Genomic DNA, 26,045 nt, shown 5'->3' with positions numbered 1-26,045 from the left:
GAATATTTTTATTTACTTTATTATACGCATCTTGAAATGTCGAGGTATTTATTTTGACACTTTATATTAAGCTACTTAAAATTATAATTATTTACAAAGCTAGAGAGCAATGTGTCGCGAGTCTGGATACATAGTCGATACAACAATTATAACAAAAAAAAAAAAAAAAAAAAAAAAAAAAAAAAAAAAAAAAAAAAAAAAAACAATAACAGTAACAAGCGTAGTATTTAAAATTTGTCGATATCTCTTCTTTTCTTTCCTTCTAATATTTTTTGCTTTTCTTATTACATCGCTTTTGATAAACGACCTACTTAGCTTGTAAGCAAGTTCCATATTTTATGTAATGGATTCGTTCGTCTTTACTGTACAGAAAGCTTATAAAGAATGAAATTGCCGATTCGAGTGGGTCAAAAGTAACGTAAAGTATGAAGATTAATTATAAATATAATATGCTTAATAATCATTCCTCTTGACGTCATACCAACATATCTATCTCAAAGAAATCGGTACGCTACATGCATCGAGTTAATTGAGATTTATCATCGCTATAATCGCTTAGATGGATGGATGCATACATACATACATACATACATACATACATATACATCATTCACGAATATATCATTTTACGTACGTAGGACGTAGAATGGAAATGAAAAAAAAAAAAAAAAAAAGAAAAAAAAAAAATGATTTTCTTAATCGACGTTTTTTTCACACTCGAAGCTATTGTATCACAATAAGTAGTACAAGAAAATAACTTGCCGTTCCACTATTAACGAAGGGTCGCGCCTATGTCGTACCCCCAATTATTTTATATGCTCAAGTCGATTCGATCGTTCCGCCTGCGAGCTTACTAGCGTATAAATGAAGTCCCTGCAACAATTAATAACCAAAATTAAGGTCGATAATAGGTTGGTGCAGTTGTCGTAGCTGATATCGACTCGATTTCACTAACACTAACCTTGTATATAAAAGCATACTGCTCCTGCGTTTGGACAGCCCCGGCTCGGTCCCTCCTTATCGTGTAGACGACTCTAGGCACGTCGACCGTTCGAGTCATCTCGTATTGTCTAATTCCCAAGTCGAGGGCTATCAAAGTCCCGGTGCGACCGGTGCCCGGGCTGCAGTGCACGACGATCGGCCCCGTGGCGTTGCGCTGCAAGGCTCGCGCCTCCAGAAGAACGGCGATCAGTCCGGCTCCGTCCGCCGGTATACCATTCGCCGGCCAGAGATACCAGATATGCCAGACTTCGCGGAACGTGTTCTTTTCCAGATTCTGCAAACAAGGCACACGGATTAAAAGACTCGCGCGACCTTACCCATAATCCTCGCCCCATTATCCGCGTAGCTCTACACACCTTAAGGTGAAGCGTAGAAATGGCGTACTTCTCTTTGGCTTCCCGCTTCCTCAGCGTCACTTGATAATCCCCGTACAACCTATGGCAGTCGCTCACTTCCAGCGGCGGAATGTACTCGCTACACTTCTCCGCCCCGTTCTCCACGAGGTCCGTCAGCATTATTATCACCCTGCACTGTTGCTCCCAGATCATACGCCAGAAATCGGGGACGGTGCTCTCGGTCGGTGCCTGGCAGGCGATGTAGAATTTCCCGGCGTTTTTCGGGCCCCGTATGTAGCTCGCGTTTATATACTCGGTTAGTGGGTCGTTGTTGAGTCTAAGGAGAGGCACTCGCGTTTCCGGCAGCGGTATCACATTAGCGTATCGATTCTTCAGCTCCGCCCCAGGCGGCAACTCGTCTATCTTCGAGGAAACCTGCGGAATGCCGGCGAACTCCTCGTCTACGGCCGTCACGTCGGCGCAGAATGTCTCGAGAGCGGCAAAGTTGAGCGATCGGGTGGGAATGGCGCTCTGCAATGAATATTCTTGGCTTGGATTGTCAAGACGCGCAAAGCGACATTCCAAGAGGAAGTCGAGGAAAGGCTTTGCCAATGGCACTTACGGAATCTTCGAAAGTCGGGTTGCCGTAGCTGCGCTTTGATGATCTCAGCGCACCTTTGTTGCGCCTTACGCTGTTGTAAGCCGATACGCTATCGAGGCTGTATGCATCCAATGATACGGGACGACAGCGTTCGCCATAATTGAAACGGCCTTGTCGTTTTCTCATTATGAACTTTAAAGAAGATGAAAAAGATTGAATTTAAATGACTCGATGGTGGACTCAATTGTCCGTGATTTTAGACTTTTTAAGCGAATTGAGAGACAGACGTCCTAATACTATTCAATGACATAATAAATCTCGTTTATTTTTATAAATGATTGTGATCGTTGCAAGCTTTATTCATTCAATTAGGTTATTGAATTAATAATCAATTCAACGCGCAGCTTCATGCTCGGCTAATTAAATGTTGATAACAGGGGGCATTATTAAATTGTCCATTAACTGATGTACGCAAGATTAAGGAAGCTGCTGCTTATGACGAGATTTTTATACTATCTTCTTATATTAAAACCATTATGGTTTATTATTTTTAATTCTGAAACTTACCAATAAGCCAGCCAATAAAATTAAACAGATAAATGCGACGCAAGATACAATTATGACAGCAATCGCATTACTCGAATCGGCTTCGGGTACCAGTTGAAAGCTATGGATCTGCATAAAACGTTAATAAATAATTTCATTTTATACTGCACGTGAAATAATTTAAAAACAATAATAATAAATAGTTATTAAGCTTACTTTTAATGGGAAGTCAATGGGAGACATTTGATATAAACTCGGCAGAATGTTTGTTAATGTTCCGTCAAAGTGGCCACTCTCGTCGACTATATAAACCAGTACGGAGGTTAACGGTGATATGTCTGACACTAAAGACGCCGGTATCAAATTATCCGTACACTGAGTTTGATGAAAAATAATTTGCCTTTGAGATATCGTCCTGCAACATTATACACATCAATTCACTCGTAACCGCTCACACGTTGCATCTTTTTATTAACTGTTTCATGATTTTCTTACTTCGAAGGAACTTTATTGAGTAAATAAAGGTACTCGATAAATAGAAAATTATCAACAACTACACATCATTACAATCAGAATTAGAGAGGGAGAGAGAGAGAGAGAGAGAGAGAGAATATTTTAATTACTTTATAATCTTTGTTTTATTATAAGTAATAAATGAAATTGATAAAAATTATTACTTGCGAAAAATACAAGATAAAACTTGTTGAAAAACAATAACCATATTAATGTTAAATATTTTGCGAATGAAACTATTTCTAACAATTTTCATATCCCACAATTAAAATCATTTGTATTATATTATAAATGCGTATTTTTAAAAGCAATAATTTATTGTAATGTTAATTTAAAGATCTTACGAAGTATATGAAATCGTTTGAAATAATCTAGAAAGTAATAGAATAGGGGAAAGTAATTATTGAAGAAAAGAAATTATATTGAAAGGACGAAAAGATGTTGAATGTTATGATAAAGTATAGTGATATAATGTGCTCGTTAATTACTTTTCCACATTGTTGTTAATTAATTCGGCCAAAGACAGACGTAAGGCTGGTAACTTTGAGCAGACATCGTACCAACTGCCCTCAAATATAATTCTGATTAGCAAAGTTATATCTTCGGTTGAGAGCGTTGGGGAAATAACATCGATCGTGTTCTCCAAATTTTCGTCTGGCCAAGTACTCAACGAGCCATAATTTTCTGAACTTGTTGAAATCGTCTTTGGGGTTACAACCGTCCTTAACATTGTTGTCATCTTCTTTGTCGTCAATCGCGTTTTTATAGAAGATTTGGTAGGCATTATTATCACTGGTGTAGTTGTCGTCGATACTGACGTTGATTTTGTTAATGGGGCCGTTGATGCTGTTGTTGGCTCTTTCGTCATTGTTGGAATTGTCGTTGAGATAATCGCTTCTGTCGTCGCTATCGTCGAGGACGTTGTCACCGGGGTCGTTGTCGAGGACGGCGTCATTGGCGTTGGAGTAGTACCAGTAGTAGTGGTAGTAGAAGTAGTACTAGTAGTAGTAGTAGCAGCAGCAGTAGTAGTAGTAGTAGTAGTAGAAGTAGCAGTTGTTGTCGTTGCGGTCGTATTTGTCGTCGTCGTCGTCGCCGCCGCCGTCGTCGTCAAGTTTAAAATTGGCTTTAAACTTGTTAGTGTGAGTGTTGTTATTGGTATAATCGACGATTTCGTCACTGCAGTTGGAGTCATGGTTGATTGATCATCACTGTAAAAACAAATCATAATATAATTTCAGCCTTTTACTTTTATTTGACTTATTGAAAGACAAATACCATTTTTATCTTATTTATTTCAATTGCAGGATATTTATGAATGTCATTGATTGGATTTTTCATTGATTTTTCACAGATAATTAAATAATTTTAAAAATTCAGTTAAAAGAAACATACGTAATGACGGTTATCGGAGATTCTTCCTGTTGAGTAGTCGTTAATTCTATGATTGTTGAAGGAATATTAGTACTGTCGGTACTCAATATCTCGGACTGATTCATCGTTGACATCGTTGGCATCGTTGCAACCGATGCTATTGACATTGTCGATGTATCTCTCGTTAACGATGAATTACCATTTTGGGAAGTAAAGATCTCAGTATTTTTTTCTGTACACAATAATGAGCAAAACGAACATTAATTCAATTATATTAAATTTGATTTTCGATGAAAGTTGAGATTGTTTAATAAGAAAGAGGAGAGTTCGAAATTAAAATAAAAATAAAAATAAATAAATTATATATGAAATTCTGTTTTAACGAACGAACTTGATTTATAATTAATAAAAGGAAAGAATTTGTTTAATAGTAAAAATTTAATTACATAATTGTAATTAATTTTTACTTAATTCATGCTTGTTAATTACGTTGGAGTTTTAGATTAACAATGTAAAAATTTATGCTTTGTAATTATGCACAAATAGATAAATATTCAAATTATAGTTCAATAAAATTATTATTGTAAAATGCCTAAATCATAGAATGAAATATTAATTCAGGTCAGAAAGGCTGAAAAAAAAAAGAAAAAAAGAAAGAAATATAAAACAGAATTTAATTATTAAATATAATTATTATTATAAATATTAATTATTAAAAATACATTCAATTATATGATTATTAGTCAAATAAAAAAAAAATTTTCTTTTATATTTTGTCGACTATACTTAGACCTTGAATAATACATCTAGTAAAAACAAAACGAAATACGTATTAAATTCATAAATTACATAATTAAGTAAAGAAAAAAAAATACTTGTGATTTTGACAAACATATTGTGATCAATAGAAAATGACATCTGAATAAATTGTTAAACTTAAATGTTCTAACTCAAACATTATTTTCACACGATTTAATTTAATTGAAAAAAAATCTTAAATATTTAACAAGATAAGCCCGCGTCGGGCTTTGCTTATTTAAATCGATTTCATAATTACTAAATGTACATCCAATCTACATATTTATCTAATTTAAATTTATAAAGATAACACAGCCAATACCAGCAAATGCATAAACCATAAAATAGAATTAAATGTCTTAGCTCTGATTAAGTTACATTTTATTCTATACTTAGAGTTCAATGTCATTGTGGAAATAAAAAAAAAAAACTTGTCTAAAGAATTCGTTTAACTGGTTAAAATAAAAACTGCTAAAAATTTCCAAGGTATAACTTTTTATAATAATTTTTTATGCATTATATTCCATAATATGAAAAAATAAAAAATACACTAACTATAATTACCTACTTTAATATAATAAGTATTATTATTATTGTTGTTGTTGTTGTTGTTGTTGTTGTTGTTGTTGTTATTATTATTATCATTATTATTAACTATATCATATAATAAAATCATGAGAAATGATATAAAATAATGTTTCATAAGTTTTTAGAACTAGTAGAAATACACGGTATACACGAATTTGTCTCTTTTTCGATTATGACCTTGAAATAAAAACTAGAGTATGAAGATACCTTGTAGTTCCTGAGAAGTAGTATGACTTATTTGATCAGCAGACGTTATAGTTTTATCGAGCATGGACGTCGAATCGGTATCGCCATTCAAGGTGAAGGATTCGGTCGAGTTAAATAACGTCGTATTGGAGAGGAGGCCGGTGCTCTCTGATTGTGATTCAGGCCTGATGTCGCTTTGAGTCGTCGACTCCGTGCTCGAGGTGTCGACAGATGAAGAAACAGAGACGCCCGAGCGCTTTGATTGGTGAATGTCGTTGTCAAGGATATCGCTGTGGGTTACATTTGCCTTCGTTTCCCTCTCATCAATAGGACTTTGCGACCTGGTGTACCCATAAGGTTTCTCCACCTGCTCGGCCTGAGCACTCGTCTCAACTTTCTTCCCACCATACTTTCTTAAAATCTCCGAGGTGCTCTCCTCGGCCTCGGGAATAGTGTTACTCGTTCCTTGCGAAGACGACACAAGGCTCGTTTCTTCGGTCACCCCTAAATTCGCTGTCTTTTCCTCTGTCCCATGTCCATAGGAATTGTCCTGAATTGCAGATAAGCTTCCGCTCAGCATGAGTAGCAGACAGAAATCTACGAACGAGCGACGACGTCAACATTATTCTTACACCAAATTTTGTTAGACAAATTTCATTTTGAGCAAAGTATTAAAATTATGTAATAATAAATTAAAATCCGCTTTAATATTATTATATATTATTAATATTATTAATACACGGATCGGCTTCAAGAATTATGAAAGCATATATTTTTAAATGAAGTAAAAATTAATCAATATTATGGTTAAAGCCATATTCTTAATTCATAAATTATGAAATAAAAGAAAAACAAATTAATTAAGTGTTTGTTTCGTATATATTACATTTAAGGCTGAAATTATTGGATTCAATGAATGTATGCAGAGTATGCGCTCACGAGTAAAATCGCATTAAAATTCTTGTGTATGCTCTATCGATGTTAAAATTAGCATAAAAATAAAAATGTGACTTTGTATTATTTACTTCAACACTTTCTCTTATAGTATGCATATAAAATATAATGAGACAAATGCAGAATGCAATAACCCTGGAAATACCTTTAGACAGGGAATTTCTATCACGTGATACAAAATTTAATTTCACGAGTCATTTATATACAGCATGTAAATAATTCATTTTATATATAAAAAATATAACGAAATTTTCGATGATATATTCAGCTGAGTATATATAAAATATAATAATAAAATGATAAGTTATTAATACAATAGTAAGATATTATAATATTATAAGTCTTAAATAGTAATATATTATAGAAATAAATGTTTTATGTTCTTTCTTAAAACATATATATATATATATATATATATATATATATATATGTAAGTATACTTACATGTCCAGAATATTGGTGCGAGTTGTATTTTCTCTAGAGAAATTCGGATAATTCTTTGATCATCTTCCATGATCTGCAAAAAGTGAATTTTATATGCACGTAAATACTCTTATCAAACAAAACATGTTTCATAGAAGGGAGATTTGCATCAAAGTTACATATCGTTATTGACCCACATTTTAACTATTTAAATTAATTATCACGTACATTTTTATATTAAATAGCAAACAGGCACAGATCTTATGGAAAATCAAACCTTTTCTTTTCATTATTATAAAATTATATTTACAGATTAATTAACAATTGAGCATTTATCTGCAAATTTTAATTAAATTGTTAATTATTTTTAAATAACTTTTAAATTGAAGAAGAAAATGAGAAAGTTTGAAATTAAACATATCAGTATAACATATTAATATAACTTTATATTCCATAGTCATGCCATTTTCTTACTATTTCAACATAAATAATTTTAATTAACATTTGAAAATGTGGTTATTTGTTTTTACCCACTGAACTGAAAATATAACAATCGTTAAATAACAGTAATCCTTGTAATAAAGCCATTACACAAAAAATAAATTATTCTACTGTTTTAATAAATAATTGTACGTAATAAAAATCAAATAAACATGTAGCATCGTCAAGTGGATAATAAAAATATTAACTTTTTAAAAATTATACGAAAATTATTTTAACAAGTCATTCATAGTTACGGCGGTGAGTAGTATTGTGTTATATCGAGACTTATGCAATAGCAATAAGTTTAAAATAATTATAAATCTTTCTATCAGAAGTTCATTCATTTAAACGACATTGTTTTCTTAAATATTTTACTTTTTGTAACATCTGTTGTCACATATTACATAACTCAATTACTATATATTTCATTGTCATAGGCTATATAAATTTAAATAATTAAATACCAATAGAATAGAATAATAATCATATTTGCTCATTTAATTTTATAAAGAATTTTATAGAAGTAGAAGGTACGTAAAATGTTGAATATTGTTAAATGATTGAAAGTCGACACTACAGTCGATCTAAGTCGATCATACTGTAATAGTTTTTCAATAAAAGATTAATTTTTATATATATATATATATATATATATATATATATATATACAATTTATAATAGCTTTTTGGTATTAAAACTATAATATACGTAATTTTATTTACAAGAATAAAGTGATATTTTATGTTTCATATATAAAAATTAAGCTAATATCGTTTCATAAATATCAACATAAAAGTTACAGTAGTAATAAACATGATTCACTCACGCACTGATTATGCAGATATTTTCAATAAAATCGTATTTATTAAAGTTTATTCAACTTAAAATGATCAACTAATTAATTTTAATTGAATTTAAGTAAACATATAAAGAGAAGAATATTGAAGAATTTGGCTTATTTGGCTGATGAGAGATTTGTATATTTACATATAAATCATAGAAATGATAAGATATTAAAAGGTGAGTTTTTAAACTTTGATTTAGAAAAAATTATTACTTATTTTAATTTAAAAAAAAAATGTATTTTACAGTATACCAGTACAGTAGAGCACACTTTAACTCTTCAATTAAGACGATAAAAAATTTACACTTGTACCACGTTCAAGAATCCTTTATCTTGAATATTATAATCTTTCAAGTAAGTATTTGTTTTAACGATTTAGAAAATTAAGGAACTTATCCCGGTGATGCTACTATAGATATAATTAATTTTTACTATTTTTCATTGGATCTACAACACGAGGTGCAATTATTCAAAGAATATAGGTCAGCATATTCTTACGAACAGATGACAATATAATGTGCCTATAATATTTATTTTTCTAAATAACATAAATTAGTTTCTGGAATATTTTCTCTTTTTAATTATATTTTTATGCCATTAGTTATTGCGATTTATTAAAATTGAAAACTTGGTTAAATGTGGAAGTTTCATATAAATAACTTTCAAATAATGAGCAAAATTGACGATTTTCAAATAAACGATTAACTTTACGCTCGAAACTGAAAGTAAATGAAAATGATCTTCGTTAAAAATATTTAAAATATCTGCATTGTAATTATATTGTAATAATAATAAAGTGTTGTTAAATTGAAGGGATGGGCCAAGAAATTTTTAGCACAGAATAATCATCGCATGCTAAATAAAATTAAAAACAATTTATTCAAGATATCTTTTGAAATATATGATAATAAATATAAAAAATTAGAAAGTTGCTTATGAAGAAAAGCATTGTTACTTTATTTATTTCTTTTTTTTTTTCATGCAACGGTTTACCTATAAATTATTTTTAATATACGCGTAACGCTATTTCCCGCTATACCGTCGACTGCATTAGCAACAACCATAGCAAGGCTATGCATTTCTAACTACCGGAAAAAGCATGAAAATTTTGAATGTAGCATTACAGGAAATAATTACCAAACAGTAACTTTCATATGAAAATGTGTATCTTTATTAGTTTTTACCGGCACTTTAATTAAAAAAATGTTTCGATTCATTTGAACTTGGAATTATTAAAAATATTTCAAATTAAAATTTGTCTTATTTTGCTGGTGTTGCAAGTGACTTAGGCATGTACCTTGATTGTTAAATGAAATTTTATAAATTTTTATCAATAGAACATTTTAATCAGATTTGAAAATAGAAAATTAATCGTCTATTAATTTGTGGTAATTATTAGCAGTCCTTCTGGAATTCTTAAATTACCAAACAATACGTTCAACAATACACTCAACCGTGGTGTCCGACCAGCCTAAATGTCATTATTAAAATTTAATATTCACGATAACAAATGTAGACAGAACAATAATAATAGTAGTAATATAATAAGAAGGGATATTTATTTTATATGGGCTGAAATTTAATGAATACTTGCAGCTTATTTAACATACGTTACTGGAAATTGCTCCTCCTTCTAATTATTTATACAATAATATGAATAACTCAGTCATCTTGTTACTGCAATAACTATTCACATTGAGTGTCACTGATCAGTTCGAGGTTCTAACAATGAATGAAGAAGAGGTTTCCGGTGTTCTTCTGCTAGCCGTAATAGAGTAACTGTTTTATGTATTATCTTTCTTGATCTAAACACGAAAATCTTTTGAAATACATTGTAAATAGGGTTTAAATCATTTTAATTTTTTAATATCTCAAACAATTTTATGTAATTCAAAATATACGCATACTTATTTCATGTTTCATAGAAGAATAATTGAAAAACAGTTGCACAATTTAGTCAACGAATAATGTTCGAAAAGTTTGTAAATAATTGTATGTTAAAATAAATTTCTTAAAATTTATTAAATATTCGACACGATAATGCCTGTCCAATGTATTCTGAATTAAAATTGTACTTTATCGTATCTAATCGACTACACTCGTGATAAATTTTTTCAAAGCGATGAAAAAGGTTAGTATTGATATTCAAACACTTTAAAATTAATTGGATTGTATAGAACAAAAAAAAAAAAAAAAAAAAAACGTTTGAAAATGTCATCAAATAACCGAATGATTGCAATTTTAATATACAATTAACATTCTAAAAAGCCTTATGCATCTCACTTCATTAATTTAAACTGCTTTTTTCAAATTATTGTCATGTAAGATGTATCAGTGCTCATTGGTATTCTCAATAAGTAACTTCAATATTTGTTTCAAACATGCACAATATTTATAAGATTTTAAGCAATACAATAACATTTTATCAATAACGAAGCCAAAATTATATCAATCTCACGCACGTTTGTTGAATGAAATTTTGTCTTACGAAATTCCTCGTCTGCAATGTTTCACCCTTCCTATCTCTGGATACTTATGATAAATACATTTGAAAGATTAATTTCATTGCTTAATTTAAATTGATGTCAATGAAGTATTTTATTTCGTGCTTTTATAGATCATTGTGTTAAAAGAAAATTTTAATCATTTAATATTACGTATAGCATAGAAATGAAAATGTATAATTATACAAAATGAAATTAATTTGAAATAATTACAAAACTTTCGACCACATAATTAGCACGATGAAATATGCTATTATTATTAGAGCCGATAATAATATCGCTAATTTATAAAACCATGAATTATTTAATCAACTTCTGATTAAACACGTGTTGAGGGCCAAATAAAAATTTGCAAAGTTATGAGAAATAATTACTCATGTGTATCGTATAAGAAATTATCAATACATTTAAATATATTTTAACTTGCATAATTCTTTAATCTAACAAAAGTAAGGAAAATTTTTTAATAATTATTGTGTTTTGTCATAGTGTATTTCTAATAATATTTCTGAGAATGATGTAAGCTCAAACGTTTCCCATTCATTCGGTTAATTTTATGCTAATTTCAATAAGAAAATTTCAAGATAGAAACTTTGCTTTTCATACAATCGATACATTGACATTATTTTATTATTATTATTACCGCGATATGATATTTATTAAAAAATATATGTAATTATGGTAAAACTACGATTCGTCATTCGTTAGATATCACGATAGTTTACGTTTTAAAGTATTTAAATATGTAAAACGTAAAAATATATTTAATACTTTATCGTTTTATTTAAAACCGCTGACTCATGATAATATAAAATACAGTAAAAATTCTTACGCTGCCTTATAAAAAAAAAGCACGGCCTTTAATTACCTTATACGACTACTCAAATCTTAATTAATTAAGTAAAGACATTTTAAAATGTAAAAATTACAAAACGACTACTCGAGTATTAAATAGATAGAGTGACGCATAATGATAAAGTATTAATACCACGTGTGGCTTTTCAAATATGGAGTTAATCAAAGACACGTACCTGCTTCATAATAGATTATTTTAACTTAATGTTAATGTTCACAAACAAAAAAAAAAACTCTAATGTTACAACAATTTGAGATAATTTTATTTAGAAAATTCAAAAAAAGAAATTATCGTAAAAGATTTTTAAATATCATTATATAAAGTATTTGCAATGAAAATGAAAGGGATATTATATATTTTTGTAAAGCTCGAGTTATTATCGTAAAATAGCCGAATCATTTGTAATTAATTTATATAAAAATTAATTTTATTTTCATTAATTAACATAGGAAATTAATTCGATATATCGACATACTTTATATAAATCGAAGGAAAACCAATGCAGATAGTACTATAATGTGAAATATATAAATGTATTAATAGTTCCTTTTGCAAAATATCTTAATTATTTTACTTATTTTTTTTTTAAAATAATTATATTATTCTTTCGTTAAGAAATTTTGTTGAAAACAACGCAAACTGTCTTTGAACATAATTATTAATGAAACTAATATGTTTATGTATTCTATTTTATAAATTTTTGTTATTTTCATTGTTTTATTTCATTAATAATAGAAATATCTTTAAATTAATGATGACTATAAGTAATTTAATCGTATGAGTATTATAAAAGTTACGTTTAAAAATTTAAAAAAAAACGTTTCAAGTTGGATAAATAGTTTTTTCATTCTACAACAAGGTTAACCGAAAGAATTTGAATAGAATTTTGCCAAACATATTGTGAACGATGTTTGTATTATTTATTAATATCATACATCTATCCATTATTTAGGTAATTAAATTTTACAATAAATATAACATTAAATTTAGTTGAAAAAATCCACGTGGAGCACGTTTGTTTATAGTATGAAAATGTAAATATAGTTATTTATCATTTTATTATATAAATTCTTAAAATTGCATATATTAGTATTGTAAATATAATTTAATATTCAATTTTTATAAGAAAATAATGATATCTAATGATCATTCTATCAGGCAAATAATTTTAAATAATACGTATACTCAACTTAAATGTATAAAAAAATTTATGTGTACGACTAGTTATTTGAAATTATATAATTACTAAAACAAAGATTAACAAAGTAAAATCAAAAATTGTATTTTAATTCATATTTTCTTCACAAAATTCATATCTCTATTCACAAAATTTACATTTTTACATTAAACAGTTTACTTATTCATCTTATCACAATTCCACACGATAGCGAAAACTAATATTGTGTTCAGGATCACAATTATGTTACGTCTGGGTATATAATTCAAACATATGTTTCTAACAACACAAAAGCAAATATTTATGTATCAAAATATTTTAATTGTTCAATTAATACTTATTTGTACAATCTGCCCTTATCTAATCAAGTTCATGATTTTTCTTATTATGGCAATAAAAAAAGTTTTTTTGAATTACTTGAATCATTGATAAAATCGAGAAAAACAGAAGCAAATAGCTATGTTACTGTATTATTTGTTTTTTTTTTATGATTAAAGCTATAGAACAGTAAAAACGACTACAGTGTTTATTGTATTAAAATAATAATAATTTTTTTTTCCGAAGTATCGAACGTTACTGGATCGGCAAAATATGATTTCATATTTATGATATAATAAAAATGCAGGATATATTAGGTTAAAAATATCCTTTGTCTTGAAATTAATACATAGGTTTAAAATAAATATTATTAGTTTAGAATTATAAATAGATTGTATTCTTAATTAGTCATTTGTTTCCTTAAGTTATACAGTTCTTTTTGTTTTTTTTTTTTTTTTTTTATATCATTACAAATAAAATACTACGTATTATAAATTATTAGTATATATGGTATAAAATTTAAAGACCTTTTTTTTTTGTTTAATGCGTATATTAAAATTTTTATTGAAATCCTTCGTTTATTTATAATCTTCCTGACAGAGATCGTTTATTTGTAATTTTTTATTATATACTTGAACTTCTTTTTAGTCATCGTGATAGATCGTTTATCTATTATTCTTTATTATACATTCTATTCAATTAATATCAGAAGTTTATAAATAATGGATTATTAAAATTGTTAATTTTCATTAATAGACTTGGTAAAAGGTAGAGGTTTATGGTGCATTAAAATTGTTCTATGACTTCGCAATGTTATATATTTTAATATATAATTTTTAGACTTGGACGTTTTATTTATTTATTGACACATAGTAAAATATATTTGAAGGAAAAATAAGTTGAAAAAATTTATTGAAATTAAGTAACGTCCTAGAATCCGTAACTATAATTTCTACGCATACATTCTTATTGCCAAATTGCTGTTATGTCAGATGAATGGAAGAAAAGAATGAAAAAGAAAAAGAAAAAAAAAAGAATAATAATGAATAATAATAATTTAACGAATGCAAAACGATTACTTTGAAAATCAACAATTAGCCTTTCATCAAAATGATTAAATATCAACTAATATTAGGAGCAAACCGGCCATTTACGTATTTGCTTAACACTTCTAATACCATAGAGTTGTAAATTATGTATATATATATATATATATAGTATTGTGCATTGATTGTTAAAGACATTCAGATAAACATAGAACATGTAGTGCATTGCAATTATATACGAGTGCAAGTGTAAGGGAACCGCATACGTGATAGTTGGGTGACACAACATAAAGTAGTGTGAAATACGTGATTATTATTAAAATAAAAATTATATATGAAGAATGGTTGTGAATAAAATAGGTAAGATGTAATGTAATTATTGAGATAATATAGTAATGTAAATGTGACAAAGTTTAATTTTAATAAACTAATTATTTTAATAACGCAATAGCATTATTGACTGATGTAAATATGCATTGCCAATTATTGAACGTCATTTGATATTAACGATTGAAAAAGACATTTTTTTTTTTTTGTTATCAATCGTAATTGCTTTTGCTATTTAATTCTTTTATATATTTGATATTAAACAGTAGAAAGTGATATTGTTTCAATGGCAAAATGTTATTATTTAAATATGTTTTCCGAAGAGTAGAGTAATATGTAACGTATGATACACGAGATATATATTTCATTTGTATTTCTAATCAATTATCTTCAAAGTATAACATTATTTTATCCCTATTAATATCACGAATTTAAAACATTTAATATTAATATTGAAAGCATATTATTTTTAATGAAAGTAAGAAAAAAAGGGTATTTTTATAATTCATAGAAAATTTTGTTTGATTTAATATGTATTACTTAAAGTTCACATATTATTTAAAACAAATAATTATATAGGCGCTATTTCTAGAATGTATATATGTGTCTTTAATCAAAATTATAATAATAAGCAATTAACATTCAGTAATGCTGAATTAAGATTATATAACGCAGATTATAAAGGAATAAGCAATATTCTTTTACATAATATGTTTAGTTTATATATATATATATATATATATATATATATATATGGAAAATACTTATGCATAGGTATATATTATAAAAAAATTTATTCCTCAACTCATTATAATAATAATAATAGTTTTAATAATATATATATTTTTTCAAGTATATTTACAAGATTTAGCATTAATATATTTTTCTTTATTATTGATAATAACAATGTATATGTAAAGCGATATCTTAACCTATCGGTTTGTGCTAAAAATCGGTTTATGCTCAATGCTCGATGCCTTAATTGTTTAATATTCCTTAGTATTTTAACGTTAAAATACTGATACTTTACAAATATACAATGGTTGAAATGTAATTTAATGTGAAAAATTACTTGGCAAGACTTACGTTCACTTTACAGGGATATACAATTGGACTATTTACATTATAACTTCAATTTCAAGTATAAAAATCAACATTATCGTGTTCCAAACTAATACATCGACCACAAGTTATAAAAAAAAGTTATGCATTTTTTAATTCGTACACTTGTGTAACGTATTTCAATTTTAAGTAGTTGTAACTTGGCATTGGTGTTATCGAGTAATAGCACTATGCTTTTAATTAATAATTTTAAAGGTCGCATTTGCATAAAATCAAAGAATTGAGAGGCAATCAACTCGTGCATTTTTAATAATAACGTAGACTAGGGAGAACGTAATGTTATTCAATGAATGAAATATCGCGTAAAGAAAAAACAAAACAAAACAAAACAAAACAAAACAAAACAAAAAAACAAAATAAGCCTTTCTACTAGGCTACTACGTATTATGCACTTGGAAATCTACATTTATGAGCGTCATTTGTTTGAGGTCACCGGCATGGCATGATGAAGGTAAATCTTCAGCTTATCCAAAGTAAGAATGATATCTCCGCCAATATTATCGATCGTATACACGTGATTTATATAGGCGATGAGCTTTTGTACATGAGGGATTGTCGAGCATGATCATCATTCGGATACGGTACGCATTACCCGATCAAGCGGGACAATTTATAAATTAATAAAAATTCTTTTTGCCGAATGAAGATAATGCGAAATAAAAGAATAGGAACGTTCGTTGGTTTTTATATGAAAAGAAGCTATTGAAAATTGTTATAAGCATTAAAGCCGTCTTGTCAAAAGCTATAAAAGAAAAGTAGCTGCTAATTTAATAGTTAAAATTTAAAAAGCGTCTTGTAATACAATTATTAGAAAACATTATGAACAACATTGTAAAATTTTTTATGTATTTCACGATCAAAGTTACTTGCAACTGCATTAAGAATCGTGACAGCGTGTAATGTGGAGACTGGACTAATATGGCACTGCTAAACACCGTTATTGCAGCTCGAGAAGGAGCCTCGAGTGCTGAAAGACATTGTTAATCTGCGCATATGCAACAACTTGCAAGTTATTAGTGCCACATTATCTCGTTTTTGACAGCCTCACTATTTCTAAATAGGATTCACGATCTACGCCGACGATAGTATTATTCTAAAGTTTATATATAATTGCAATTTTTTTTTGCATTGCGTAATGTAATTCTCTTCTTAGCATTAGTAAGAATTTCATTAGCGGCAGTAATTTTATTATAATTATATTATCTCCTTCTCTTATGGGATTTTTGCCTTATCTTCAATTATTTAACTTACTTACTTAATTATTTAACTGGCTCGTCGCAGTCAAATTAGCTAAAAGTTTAATGCGGCACCGTGCAATTTATAAGTAATATAGAACATCTATCGTCTCATTGACTTTCGCACATTTTTCTTTTAATACTAACTGCATTGCCCTATAATTTGAGATAATTTGTTGACATACTTATTATTACACTTTGAATCACTGTGAATTATAAATCAATTAAAATAATTGCACTAGTGAGAAAGTGTTTAAATTCTTTATTTGATGTTGAATTAATGAATTAATAAAATATAATCCACCAAAACCGAGTTTTTACTTATTTTAAAAACAATAATAATACCGATAATACAGGACGGAGACAGAATTTCACACCTTTGTATAATTAATTTTCAATTTCTCGAGTCTAAAAATTCTCGCCCAATGTAGAACCGATTATTTAACTAAAATTCACGCTAGCAACAGTCAATGTCAAAGCAACTAAGCTAACAAACCGTGTGCATAATCATTTTTGCATACGTAAAGATAAAAACTTTTAAGTTAAATCAAAATTGAGAAAATTAAAACTATCGTAATGGAATTTAAAAAGTATCAATTTCAAAATTGATATGATAGGACTTTTTAACTTACGTGTGTAGCAGCACATGCGCAGATTAATAACGTCTTTCAACATTGTACGTTCATTGGCTGGATCACAACAGCAGTGCTTAACAATGCTATATCAGCGTGCAGTTCTGAAGTTTCACAGTGACCCGATTTTTACTCCACTATGAGATAAATTTTACTGGAATAGGATAGTATAGGAAAATACAGAACGGGCCGTAATAATAACGGGCTGTAACGATAATACCTCTTAGTGAAAATCTTATAATAGCTTTAAGTAATTGTTTAACCAGCGGATGCCAACGGTCAGCAAGTACTTGATAATTAATTACATTAGACGTAATTATTAAATAATATTAAACACTTTTAATTGGAGCTGACCAATCTACGGGAAAAAACGACGATTTCTTCGTGTATAGAGTACATTCGCCTCAAGATCCATTAATTCTCATAAGTAGATACAGCTTTATTTGAATTGCTCAATGAATTGTAAAGAAAAAACAAAAAACAAAAAACAAAAACAAAAAAAAAAAACTAAAACATAATAATATAAGAAAATAATAAAATAATATGATGAAAATAATCTACACAATTTTTTTTTTTTTTTTTTTTTTTTTTTTTTTGTTTTTTGGACCCATTCGTACGATACGAGATGATTATATAAATTATGAATTTGTTTGTTTTTAGTATCATTTATGCCTAGAATAGTGAAAAATAATATATTGTAAAAATAAAATATTAGGCCAAAAATGGCAATTTTTAAAGCCACTGTATTCTAAATTAAATAATATTTTAATTTTTACAATATAGTAAATTCTAATTCCTTCCGCATGAATCGATGATGAAACCAAGCGTGTAAGAGGACTGTCAATCGAAATTTAAAAAAGTGGAAATTTTAAGACTAACAAGAATACTTCCTTAAACTTGCATAGTTATGAACTTTCTATTATTACAAAAAGTTTATAATTGAAATATTGCTATAATTATCTAGTCGTTTCAGTCATTGGTACTGTACATAACCATTGTTTTAGAATATATGCAATTGATTTTATAAAACATATTCATTATTATTACCCTTAAAGTGAAAAATTATATGCCATTTGATCATTGACGAATATATAGCTAAATGCAATGCATACAATTAATAATTATGTATAAACGTCGATATAAATAGCATTTTATATTTAAAAATTGACGTGAAAAGCTATACGTATACATATATATATATATATATATATATGGAATTCATGATTATAGATTGAGAAAACTCAAGTGATTTTATAAAAATATTGTATTATCAAATATCTCATTAAAATTGAAAATATAACTAAAATTTATCCACGTTTGCGTTTCTAAAGATCTTATATTCACGAAGTATATTCAAATGGAACAATTATAAAACTGAATATTTGAAATATTTCATAGTTTAGTCTTTTTTACAGATACATAAGATTAAGCTTTTAAATAATATTCTATCGTCTTTAGGTTTCCTCTTATTATTTTTAATACAGTGTACATAATATTTTAATATAATGTACATTTTTGTATATAGGGACGTCATAAGATGAGATTTTCAAACTTTACACTGCTTCATAATAGAATAAAAATTAAGCTCATTTATACTGGAAAATATTATTAGATATTGAAATTTGATAGCTTATTTTAAATATCTTTATTGAACATAAGCACACTAAGTCTATTTAATTTAAATATAACGTGTAAAACATTACATGTTGTTTATGTTCCTTCATATTTTCGCTACTAGTGTAATCGCAAAATAAAATTTTGAAAAATTTACAATCAGTTTTAAATTATCGGTGTATTACATTGATATGGGAGCGAAAGTATAAATACTCGGATAGCCGAAAATTCTTATCTCGTGATTCGTTTAAAATAATCAAAGACTTTTCATATGAAATAATTATAATTAAAGCAATAATTTTTGTTTGTACTGGGCTTTAATTTTACATATACTCTCCAAATATTTGTTCAATAATCTGTAAAATTTAATTTCTAAAATTATTAAATATATATATATATATATATATATATATATATATATATATATCCAGTAAGTTATATAATTCACGGTGCAAATAAAAAAATGTAAATGGACGCGCGCACACACACATGTATATGTATATATATATATATATATATATATATATATATAAAGATAAGCGAGGGGGGAGGTCGAGAGAAAGATAAAGAGAGAGAGAGAGAGAGAGAGAGAGAGCGAATTTTCGAAACGCAGTCAAGTTCAAATAACGCAGATATAATGAGCTAATATTCTAATAATGTAATTAACCACGACCGGTATTATATAATGGAATTGACAGTAAATAAACGATACGTCATTAATGACGCATCGATCAGTGATACACGTGCATCGTCTTAGTATACTGCAATTTCGGAATAACAATGTTCGTGATTGTCAGTATTACAAGTAGAAAGGGGATTTTTGCATAAGCGGCGTCCACGAGTGGTTTCTCTTGCGTAAAGCCCGGCCCAGGGTCGGCGGTGCTAACTTCCGCAATATTTCGTCCAGGTCGAGTATTGCGCCGAGGTATCCTCCCCGTATATTCCCACCTTCGGGAGCAGAAGGAGCCGTCGTTCTCGTTTCTCTTGGTCTTTTTGCGGTGGCGGCGGCGGTGGCGGCGGCGGCAGCGGCAGAGGCAGCGGCAGAGGCAGCGGCAGCGGCAGCGGCGGCTCCGTTCCGCCAGGGGCATCAAGCCAATACCACCGGATGAGTCAGCGAAACGGCCAACTTTCTAACGTTAAGCTGCTCTCCGTGCTGGACACGGGCCCCCGCTTACCTGGCTTGCCTTTCGCAAAAGGTTTTCAAGCCTTCAAGATCAACTGCAATACGCTGATCGCATGCTCGCTCGCTCTTTTTCCTCGGCAGCTCCCAACCCTAGCAGATTGCTCGTATCGACGACAAATTCGCATTTTCAACGGCACAACGATACGAAAGCTCGAAATCACGGCAATCTCAATACCATCCAACAAATGAGATTTCGTATTTAAATGAATTGGGAAAGTCATCGTTACGTATTATCTCCGGGAACTCGGAGAAACCGAAGGGTTATCGTGGCTCAAAGGTTGTTGGGAAATCGGCACTTTCCTTTATAATTTTATGAGCCGGCAACGAGATTTTCATTCCACGATTGAGTAACCAGTGTAAGCCAATAATGCAAATGTGCCTCAACGACCGTCAATCGTCCGCTGTAAAAGTCAACCTTCTTTGGTTTCACTTCATTAATCTTCGTAAATTCCTCGCGCATACGCAATTGGCAACGCTGAATTATTTTTTTTGTCTTAACATTTTTATAATAAAAAGCTTGATGATAATAATTTCTCGCGATAATAACGATTGTCTCTAAATTCATTATAAGAACGATCATCGAGGAGTGCATAAAAAATATTGAAAAACCATAAGAATACTATGTGATATTAACGTATAACATGTAAATCGAGTAACGGTCTTTATTTTCGTAATGACATCTCGACAATAAATAGGCAGGCTTTGACATTCCTAGACTTCACTTAGATTTTTAGAGAGACACGGTAATAAGTGTATCGAGACAAACTCTTTTTTATAATCTTTTTTTTTTGTGTTCAGAATACAACTTCCTAATATTAAAATATACTATTTTTTAAATTGGTTTTTTTTTTTTTTTTTTTTTTTTTTTTTTTTTTTTTTTTTTTGGTGATAATGTCTTTCATGGTAACGAATGCCTCGCGATACTTAAAGATTTAAGAGACTTAAGGAACAATTTATAATGCACAAAATAACAAATAAAAATTGTTAATGAAAATTAGTAGCAATTCGTTAAATTAAACATTCACGCTCGCGAGAGCCATGCATATGGTGTTAAAAAAAAAAAGAAAAGAAAAGAAAAGAATCGGTCTTTACTTTCACATGGACGTGTGCGCACGCATGGACGCGCATGCATACGTGTTCGAGCACAAATTTAATGTTTATATACTTCTATTGAAGATGATAAATTAAAATGAGAAACAAGAAAGAAAAAAAAATTAAGCAGAAGAGAGACGAAAAAGATAAAAAAAAAAAGAAAGAACAGGGAAAAATAGGAAAAGAATAAAAAGCTCTATGAACCAAACTATAATCATAATATTTATTATCTAAATATTTTTACTATAAAATACTTTAAATGTGTGATGCATAATGCTTATACGCAGTACCAAGTTTATTGATATTGAAACAAAGGTTATAAAATAGAAATTAAATCCGCTATCGTAAGATTGTTCGTGGCGCAATTACCAGTGACGTTCTTCTATCCGACCTTTTTGTATTATTGTGCTTATTGAATCGGATCCGAAAATCACAAAGCCCGTCGTTCAGTCGCTATGGGCTTGATTTTTGCATTACCTTGAATAAACTCGGATTATACTTCAGAGTCTGAACATTACAATTACAATATTTAGGATGATCCCGAAAATTATGGATGGGTAAATGTGACGACTGGATCATGTGTGTTCACTGATTGGATCCAGTTGCAGGAAAGATAAGCCTAATTTGTTCCATAATTATTCCTTAATTCGTGAAGCTATTTTCATAAATAATTTAAAAAATTTATATATTGATAATAAGCGATCAGCCAACAATAGACGTATCAAAGATAGTAAGGTCGCGCAGGAGGGGGTGGGGGTGTAGGGGAGGGAGTAATGAGAGGTAATTACTTGGTAGTAGGATTGAAATTGTACGTATTTTTTAATGAATAATCTTTACGTACTCTTAACTGCTTGATAGAATCAGTTTTTCTCAAAATATTTTCCCTTCTTCTATCTTTTGTTTTGTTTTTTAAAGAAAACAATGAAAAATATTCTCATCCATTCATAGATCAAGATTCTGTTCTCTGTCTCACTCTCTCTCTCTCTCTCTCTCTCTCTCTCTCTCTCTCTCTCTCTTTCTGTGTACTTTATTTTTTTAATAATTGTAAATGCCAATATAAAATAATGTGAACTAAATTTCTTATCTGAAAGCAAAGCATTGATAAATTGATAATCTAAATGTTGAGGACCTTGATTCTTTAAGTATGTAATACACAAAGCATAAATCATTTTGTGAAAACTTTACTTTTCATACAAAGCTCCTTCGGTCACAAAGGAGAAGCCAAAGAGATAGAAAGCGTTTCAATTCTAGATTCGTGGCTCGACTAGATAATTAGATGTAATATAATTTTATGAACAATCAAAAACGTCAACTTCAAATACCATTCATTGGATCTTTGATTGGTACCGTTAATGGTCAATAAGCTTTTAATAATTAGTTAAAATCTTAACACGCGAGTCTTGAATTAAAAGTTCTATTTTCTCATTTCCAATATAAATAATTGTGCGTCTATGACGGTAGGTAGGTAATTCATTATCAACTTTATAAGATTGGCAATGCGATTATTTATATGGGAAAAAATGCGTATATATCAGTGACAAATTATGATTAAGACAGAACCAAAGATTTCAGATTACACAAGATTATTACGAGTCTTCTGGGTTAGATTATTAAATAAATTTACAAAGAGAGCGAGAATTCCAAGGGACGTGACCAATGTGAAAATGAAATAATTGCAATATCGATAATCTAAAAAGACGATATGAATAAAAGTGCGGATAATAAAGGTAAATGTACGAGGGTGTGAAATATTACGAATTTTAATAATCAATTCGTAGTTTCAAAGTCTGCTTTTTGTTCAACGGACTCTCAATTATTGAGCGGAAAGTATGGTTAAAAGCTCGACTGCCGGTCACTGGATTTTGCAATAATGCGCGCACGGCGAACAAAATGAGAAAAGGGATATAATCGAACGAACGGAATGCCCTTTAAATGCGGGAGAACAACGATCGACATTGTCATTGTGAGCCGTCCGTGACCTTAACATCTCGAAGCCGCAGAATTCGCAAAGTCAAATTATGCTAATACGAAAGCGATCGAGCGAGGAGGAGATGGAGGAGAGAAAACCTATAAAGGTGACAAAGGTACGCTTGCCAGTTACAGGCTCCAACGGCAGAACCACTACTCGCACGATGCTCGTCCTCGCGATCGAGCCTCGGCGAACAATGTAACGATTTAAAAGCGAGATCGTCGGTCGGCGAAGGTAATGGTAACAGGTAACATAGATCGGCACGCGCGGGAGGCTTGGCTCGCACGACTTAAAATTGCACAAAGAAGCGTGGCGAGAGGCTCGGCGAGAGGCTCGGCGAGAGGCTCGGCGAGAGATTCGGTACAAGAGAAGTTCGGCAGGAGCGGGCACCGTTCGTGACCTGGCGAAGCGCCTCTCCTCCCGATGACACACGTGGAAAAGCCGAGTAGGGCCGCGCGGACCACATTAATCGCGGCTCTCTGGGAATACGATGCGCTACGGCCCCTGGGTGACTTTATTTAAATGCCCGGAGCATCGCGGACCAGCGGTACGAGGAGACGAGATCCCCCAGCCTCGTAAGAACGACAACGAGCGAGTGTCGGCGCAGGGGCAGTGGAACAGGTAGGCGGTGGAGGGGGGGAGGGGACGAGGGAGAGAGAATATAACGGGGACTCACCACTGTCGTGCCGCTTTTTATCCTCGCCGATCATCCGGCACATACCTCCTCGGCTCCTGGTACAGCGTCGGCGACGACATCCTCAGGACGCATCCACAACACGCGCTGCCATGGCGACGACGGCACGGCGGTGAGCGAGATCGCGGTGGGGATCCGCGCGCGCGACGCCCTGCGCGATTAAACGTGGACTGACGCGCGCCGCTGCCACTGTCAAAACATACAAAGGAAGCCGAGGGCGCGAGAGAGCGGCGACGCCGCCAGGTGCTGCCACCTGCCGGCCGTCGGATCGACGTCGAACTCGCCGACGTCGAGACTCACGCCCCTCGCGCTCGAATCCCAAAGGGACGATAGCGTCGGTCGTACGCCCGCTAGAGAACGTTCTCCAGCTCCCGGGGGGCGTTACCGAGCCATCGCCGATCTAAAAATTACCAGCCACCGAGGTCCCCACCATCTATCCTCTCTCTCTCTCTCTCTCTCTCTCTCTCTCTCTCTCTCTCTCACTCGCCCACTCACCCACTCACCCACTCACCGACTCACCGACTCACTCGCGATAAGAGTGGGCATTTTGACGAGGCTCGTTTGGTCGCTGCCCTCCCCCTCCCTCCCACCCTCTATCACCACCGAACTCGCGGAACCGCGATCTCCTATCGCTATTATTGCCATTTATATCATTCGGCAATTCTGCTAATGCCAATCGAGCTCGAGCGATATAATTATCGGACGCGCCACGACACCACAGACTTCGTAATAAATATTTCTTTTATCACTAAATACATTCGTACGTTAAAGCGTCAAACGCACTCTTGATTTTTCTCTTCTTTTATCTTCTTCTTCTTCTTCTTCTTCTTCTTCTTCGTCTTCTTTTTATTTTTATTATTATTATTTTTTTCTTATTTATTTATTTATGTCTCTTGCAGCTCCGTCCTGTTGCGACGAAGCGATCAGTAGTGTTATTATTCGAGTTTTAATCGCGAGAACAATTAACGAATGTAAATTATAAGATTAATCTTACAATGAATTTTAAATGGGAAAAATTATAATCTCGTGTAATTGAATGAGCAGTAATCGCGACGGCTATTAAGAATTAACGAAAATTTTGAAATCCTATAACGTTAATTAGTAATAAGTCTGCGGCACGTTTCTGTTTTTAATGGTCGCCCAAGTATTCAAATTTTTCAGTATCAGAGTTCTTTAATATGAAGCTGATAAGCTTCAAATTAGAATTTGCGTCAGTACTGTAGCGGCTTTTACAAAGTACATGACATCTTTGTTTAAATAGAACAACACTTTACTTTAACGAGAAATAGATCATTTAGTGAGTAATAAGCTTTATATGCACATTGGCATTCTTAATCCAACGTTTCAGTTTATATAGACATTTTTACACAAAGAAGCATAAAAACAATATTTTTATCATTTAAGAAGATGAAAAAAAAAGAGAGAAAGAAATATTCTGGAGTAATGCATTGTTTACGGTGAAAATGAATGACGAAGAAGACAAAATACTAGCGAGAGAATCGCACGATTATCGTATCTTTACCATAAATGCTCAAAGTATGGGAATACTTGTTAACGTTGAAGAGAAGATTGATAAGAAAGGATACTGCATTATCACGTAGATGGTATCTATGTGTGCCGATACGACATTAA

At 30.9% G+C, this 26,045-nt stretch overlaps 1 protein-coding gene across 1 annotated transcript; it reads right to left on the bottom strand.

The window, feature by feature from the left end:
* Nucleotides 1-676: 676 nt before the first annotated feature.
* On the bottom strand, nt 677-24,741 carry LOC105363323 (putative GPI-anchored protein PB15E9.01c). Its single transcript, XM_011500991.1, has 11 exons — nt 24,396-24,741; nt 7,339-7,411; nt 5,962-6,537; nt 4,390-4,600; nt 3,486-4,013; nt 2,701-2,899; nt 2,506-2,613; nt 1,960-2,130; nt 1,359-1,868; nt 962-1,276; nt 677-873 (listed from the first exon to the last, which is right to left on the bottom strand). The coding sequence occupies exons 2-11, from the start codon at nt 7,406-7,408 to the stop codon at nt 820-822; spliced, it is 2,742 nt and encodes a 913-aa protein (XP_011499293.1). The 5' UTR covers nt 7,409-7,411; nt 24,396-24,741; the 3' UTR covers nt 677-819.
* Nucleotides 24,742-26,045: the final 1,304 nt, after the last annotated feature.

The sequence above is a fragment of the Ceratosolen solmsi genome, unplaced genomic scaffold (assembly GCF_000503995.2).
Source record: "Ceratosolen solmsi marchali unplaced genomic scaffold, CerSol_1.0 scaffold27, whole genome shotgun sequence".
In the NCBI taxonomy this organism is placed as follows: domain Eukaryota; kingdom Metazoa; phylum Arthropoda; class Insecta; order Hymenoptera; family Agaonidae; genus Ceratosolen; species Ceratosolen solmsi.
The sequence above is the reverse complement of the archived record's forward strand: the minus strand, read 5'-3'. Positions and strand labels throughout refer to the sequence as shown.

Bases quoted from the DNA above. Each gene is read 5' to 3' on its own strand.
- LOC105363323 (XM_011500991.1), bottom strand. From the start codon at position 7,408: ATGGAAGATGATCAAAGAATTATCCGAATTTCTCTAGAGAAAATACAA. The intron at 1,277-1,358 runs GTGTGTAGAGCT...CCTTGTTTGCAG, and splicing joins TTTCTACGCTTCACCTTAAG to AATCTGGAAAAGAACACGTT. The intron at 874-961 runs GTTAGTGTTAGT...TAATTGTTGCAG, and splicing joins AGTATGCTTTTATATACAAG to GGACTTCATTTATACGCTAG.